The 5,910-nt window shown below is 40.4% G+C and overlaps 1 protein-coding gene across 1 annotated transcript; it reads right to left on the bottom strand.

The window, feature by feature from the left end:
- Positions 1-410: 410 nt before the first annotated feature.
- On the bottom strand, positions 411-5,427 carry LOC123078681 (GDSL esterase/lipase At1g28600). The gene is made up of 5 exons (XM_044501265.1): positions 5,087-5,427; positions 4,767-4,991; positions 1,596-1,753; positions 1,197-1,473; positions 411-921 (listed from the first exon to the last, which is right to left on the bottom strand). The coding sequence occupies exons 1-5, from the start codon at positions 5,337-5,339 to the stop codon at positions 644-646; spliced, it is 1,191 nt and encodes a 396-aa protein (XP_044357200.1). The 5' UTR covers positions 5,340-5,427; the 3' UTR covers positions 411-643.
- Positions 5,428-5,910: the final 483 nt, after the last annotated feature.

The raw sequence follows: 5,910 nt of genomic DNA on the forward strand, positions 1-5,910 counted from the left end.
TTCGCATTGATTTTTACTTTTATCCGTTACTAAATTTGCATCATTGCTTATGCTCTAAACATTCATTTTTTATTTATTTTGCGCTTTTACTTGATGATAATGCACTAATTTGCTGTAAATATATTCAAATCCCTTCTTCATACAAACTGATATGTAAATTAACTTCTTGTGCAGTGTCATATTTACAAACATTCTTATCATTCTATTGCAAAAAATGGATGGGCACAACAACGCGTGCTATGATGGTCTAGTAGTAACAATGATGGAGCAACTGTTTGGGTGTAGGCACAGTGGGTCAGGCATTTGGTACTTCAACTAGATTGAAGTTGGATGGAGAGCTTCGTGCAATTTATAAATCTTTTTCTATTGCCACATGCATGAACAAACATATGCATCCAGCAAATACAAAATGAAAATTATACACCCGCTTTATCTTCTTGAAAAATCATTTAGTAATTCACAAATAGATTTGTAGGTTGTGTGTCGTGTGAGTACAATGTGTGTATGTGCTCATTGTAATCTAATGGACTAGAACCTTTTGGCATGGCTACATCTTACCATTAGCCAAATTCTCATAATGTAGAATCGTCATATTTCACCCGCAAAAAAATTCATCATATTTAAACCATATATAGTTACAGAATTACATGTCGTAAAGGACCTTGTATTCAAGGGAAGAAGCAAGCTCAGTAGTTTGTGGACATGAACTGGTGGTGGAAATTGGAGGCTGAGTATATGAACCTCTTAGGAGGCCATTGGCAATGCCTTTGTATGTAGCTTCTGTAGGATGGAAGCCATCCCATGATGCATATTTTTGTGGGTCATTGCATACCTTGTAGTCTCCATGCCCACATCCTGCACTTGCGGACACACCGTATGGCCCTCCTCCACCGCAACAAGCCATCAAAGGATCCTCTATCCCTGAACAATAGTTAATGCAATGCGGAATGGGGGTCAAAGAAAAGAATGTTACACTTGATGGGTTTGTATGTTTCTCTAGGAGCTATAAAGAATTTTGTCAACTTTGTCAACTAGCTTGTTAAATGGTCAATCGAAGAGGCAACATATGGATACATATGAAATATGTTCTCTTTGAATAGACACCAGAGAGAGACTGGTATGTTAGTTGGCAAGTATTCTTCTTGTATCATATGAAGTGTTCTCGTAGTAATAAAAATAGAAGGATTTGAACTCACCAAATTGTTCGGGAGAAGAGAAGATCTCCATGGCAGCTCCATAGTAATCAGCATAGATGATCACCACTCCAGGATGAAGCTTTCGCAAATTTTCCAACTCATCCACAAGAAGTTTGTTGTGGTACTGTGAGAACTCATTCATCCAACGGATGCAACCCGTCTCTGGTTCATAATCTTCCATCATGTCACTCTTGTATGTCGTGAGGTAGGCTGGGATGCACCCAATTGGAAGGTTGCCAGGAACTAGCAACGTTTTGGCACCTAGCTCAACCAGTTCCTGCAAACTCAATTCATTGTGCATTATTATGTATGTACGTCTGCACCATTTCTCGAGTTGGGACTCAATAGTAGCACCGGCGGTAATGATAACAACAGCACAAGCAGTTTAGAATGACTCACGGCGATAGTAGAAGAGATTTTGGCAATGATACTTGGTGTGAAGGTGCGAATCTTCTCAAAGGGCACCCCATAGAAAAGAGGTAGGTTGTAGTCATTGCCCCCAATTTCACCAACCAGGAAGAGAGATTTGCTCATCATGTCCATGCAATCTATTTCATCTGTAAATGTGGTATTGAATCAGTATGTAAATACAACATCTAGTTTAAAAAAATAGTGTTCAGGAAGTACTAAAAAACAATATTCTACAGCATTGAAGACAATGTAGTTTGCAAGAACAGTTCTGACAAAGTGTCAAACACTTAAGTAAATATTCTACAATAGTGCAGTAGTATAAAGGCTCAAATCAAGTTACCACTGATATATTTTTAGCACATTAGAGTGCAATCTGGAAGTTTAATCTTGGATAGCAAATTGATTTATTTTTAGTGTTATTGTATCACCCCCAGTTACTGGGCTTTCACAAATCATGTCACAGGAAATATTTCATATTTTCCAACTTCTACCCGCAAAGTTATATCTCCTTTGGAACAAACACCATGTTGTCATAATTTTGGAGGGGGGAATCAAGCAATGTAAAGTTTTGTGGTGTCTCTGCTGAAATTTCTACTTTGTGGCTACAACTCAGTAGGCATGTTCCATAATGACTGAAATATGGAGATATGGAATGTGTGGCTACTTGCATTCAACTGAAACCATCAGTTGATCATCAGAAGAACATGAATACAGCATATACTTCTTACCGATGAATTGTTGTGCCTATATCATTGTTCATTAGTACATTTTCTCTTTTGAAGTATAATTGTGTTCTATTTTGTCATGGAGCAAGTAAGAACATATGACCCTTCATTGGCTATCGTCTCTTCGATTCTTTCTTCCAAGCAATTTGAGTACTCCCTCCATCAGGGTCTATAAAACTTGTGTGCGCTTTTAGGTCATCAATTTGACTAACCGAATATGTGCTGTATGTCATCAAATATGTGTTACACGAATAAAGTTTTTAAACAAATACTTTTGGTTACATATAACACATATTTGGTCAGTCAAATCGAGGACCTAGAAGCATGTGCATGCCCAATAATATTGAACAGAGGGAGTATTCCCCGCCCAGCATTCTTGGAACAACAACACCTTTGCAACATTTTTGCAAGAATTCCCTTTTCTAGATCGACAAATACGTAGTTAAGAACTTTAATAGATTCTCACCACTTTCGCCCTAAGTTATGAACTATCGTTTAGAGCAAAAATATTCTTCCCTCTATGTATAAAGTTTTAAGTAAACGATTTGCTAAGTACTGCCTCTGTAGAGAAATATAAGATTGTTTAGATCACTACTATAGTGATCTTAAATGGAAATTCATGCATATTTTTGTGTTTTTAGGAAGAATAAGTATTGTGTGAGGTGTTGGATTCTAACCCACAACTTGGTACTCAGTTTCTTAATTTTTGTTGTTGCTGTTTTGTCAGCATGTTATTGCACTGAAAACGTATCCACTACGCCATTGTTGTTGTGCAACCAGAGCATCCAATTTGGAAAACAGATGTTAGAGGTTACCAAACAACCTGGAAATAAATTAGCAAGTAGGTATATGCACCGGATACGTCCACTTGTTGCACTTTGTTCTCCTAATGGCCTTCTTGGGAACTTATAATTATCGTGTTGCACATTTTTTTCTGCAATTGTTGTTCACATATGACAGGTTGTTAGAACTTTTTACCTATTTCGTTTACTCGATGCATTTCATTGTTTTTCTTAATATTCAATTATTTAATTTTTTGGTCATTGACTAACTTTTCAAAGTATCATATCTGGTTACATATATATCGAAACATTCTCCTTTTTTATGCAACTTGGGTAGTGGTTAGCATCAACAAGGCAAAGTCAATAATGAAAAATCGAGCCAACGGCCAGTTTATAGGTTAGGTTCCGTGAGGCGAAGTCGATACTCCATAGTGGTGTTGAGCGAGCACAGAGATGCTGTGAGCCAATGTACAAAGTTGTATTATTAGCTCAACGAGGCAAAGTTGATGGTGATGCGAAGCGTCCGAAGATGTACTCCCTCCATCTAAATATAGAGGCTAATACAATTTTAAGGTTGTCTTTGACCATTGATAAGATTAATAATATATGAGATGTATGATGTAAAAATTATACCTTTAAAAACTCCTTTGACATACGAATTTGATGGTATACTTTATGTAACATACATGGCATATATTACTGCTCTAATTCGTGGTCAAAGGTAACATCAGAAAACGTATTAGGCCATGTATATTTGGATGGAGTGAGTACTAGAGTTGCACAGTTGAATAATAAGTTTCAAAATAAAATGTACAGTTAGAGTTTTTAGAGAAGAAAAATGAAAAGTCACCCAGAAGCACTTGCTCCAGGTTCAAAGGTAATTCTCTGAATATATTAAGAGTCCAGAAAAAATAGATACATAAAAGATTTCAAGTTTTTTGTGTGCTTGCAAAAGTTACGTGAAAAGAATGCACAATAGTTCTCCTCGAGCATCAAAATTTATTTTCTCTTCGGGGCAAAAGGTATTCTACTATTAAAAGTTACAAGCATATAAAAGACAAACTATATTTGCCCTTGTTTTCCAAATACACTAGAATTTTTTTTTATGAATTACTGTATATATCTCGGAAGCACATGCTGCAAAGAACCATTTCGTGTAACATTTTTAATCTGAAAGTGCACACTCTCTCAATAGATTGATGAAAAACGTTTGGTTGCTTGTACTACCTCTACTACGGGCGTGCACGAGATTTAACAATGACATTTAGTTGGACTAATAATATACCGTTCCCATCTCAAAGTAAATATCACTGATTTAGTATAACAGCGACACTTACTTTGAAACGGAAGGCGTATAAGTTTTATGAGTTAACAATGATATCATTTAATTTTTTAATATGAATTCAACGGTATAAATTGTATCGCACATAACTGGTACTCCCTCCGTCTCATAATGTAAGATGTTTTTCGACACTACACTAGTGTCAAAAAATGTTTTACAATATGGAACGGAGGGAGTACTTTGTTAGTTAACTTGATTGTGAAAATAGCGTGTGCGCCTTATTCGATGAAGGGAATACTGAAATTACTAAGTAACTAAGGGGTTAAGGTCCATGTCAAAGCGGAAAAGAGAAGGGGGTGAATTATCATACCGGCGACGTCGCCGGGGCAGAGCAGGTCAAGGAGGTCGCGGAACCACTCTATTTCCATGTCAAGGTGCACCGTGTCGGCCCGAAACGCGGGCACCCCATTCTCCCAGAAGAAGTCCGGGCTCAGAGCCGTGGCGCCGCCCACGGCGAAGTTAGCCCCGCCGGCGAAGTCCTCCGCGCTCCGCCCGCTCAGGTACGGCGGCACGAACGGCAACCCCAGCGCCTCCGCTGCGCCCACACAGATTTCAAGTTAGTATAATTACTCTTGCTACCAAGCTGGCTGGTCGATGGATCCAGCGAGGCGGGTGGTTGTTGTGCCGTACCGATGAAGTCGACGATGAGGCGGCCGTTGGAGGATCGGCCGGTGGCTCTGTGGAAGTAGGTCTCGCCGTAGGGCAGCCTGGTCGCGGCCTCGTAGGAGTCGTTGCCGTAGAGGTAGAGCAAGTTTCCCGTGTCCGCCAGCGAGTCCCCGAAGCTGAACACCCGCGGGTAGCACGCCGGATCCGCCCGCGCCTGCGCCGCCGCCAGTAGCAGGAGCGCCGCCGCCATCGCCGTCATGGAGGCAGAGGAAGGCATGACCTTTTTCTCCCCGCGGCCCGTGGGAATGTGGGAGTGGACGGGGAATGGCTCCACGGGGGCGCCAAGGGAAAGAAGAGGACGCGACGTTTTCACCAACCAAACTCGCTTTCGCGGGGCCATCTGCGATCTTCACCGGCCTCTGACAGATGATACCGACAGCGCTGAAAATTAGCCTCAAATGATTTCGGGTTGGGACGGTAGGTAGGGCCTGGCTGAATGGCTTCTGTGTCATCCATGGAGTGTTTTTTTGGGGGAACATCATCCGTTTTTTAATATGAGAAGAGGATGGATAATGAGCACCACGATAAAGAAGCCACACGCTTCGCTCGTTCCTAAATTGTTTATATGAGATGAGATTCAAAACCGGGCACACGCGGCGGGCAGATACGAAACAGGTGCACATGGTCTTCCACTTTATCACACTGCGCGGGAAATTTTTACTTTTAAAAAAAAAATCAGACTCATGTCTCGTGCCAAAAAGCAGAACTGCCACTTTATGTCGGGGAATTTCCGATCCCTTGTATTTTAATCGTGTGTAACTTAATTTAATCATGTGTAACTCTGGCGC

The sequence above is a fragment of the Triticum aestivum genome, chromosome 3D (genome assembly GCF_018294505.1).
Source record: "Triticum aestivum cultivar Chinese Spring chromosome 3D, IWGSC CS RefSeq v2.1, whole genome shotgun sequence".
Lineage (NCBI taxonomy): Eukaryota > Viridiplantae > Streptophyta > Magnoliopsida > Poales > Poaceae > Triticum > Triticum aestivum.

Bases quoted from the DNA above. Each gene is read 5' to 3' on its own strand.
- LOC123078681 (XM_044501265.1), bottom strand. From the start codon at position 5,339: ATGCCTTCCTCTGCCTCCATGACGGCGATGGCGGCGGCGCTCCTGCTA. The intron at 1,754-4,766 runs GTATGATAATTC...CCACATTTACAG, and splicing joins CTGCCCCGGCGACGTCGCCG to ATGAAATAGATTGCATGGAC. The intron at 1,474-1,595 runs GTGAGTCATTCT...TTGAGTTTGCAG, and splicing joins AAATCTCTTCTACTATCGCC to GAACTGGTTGAGCTAGGTGC.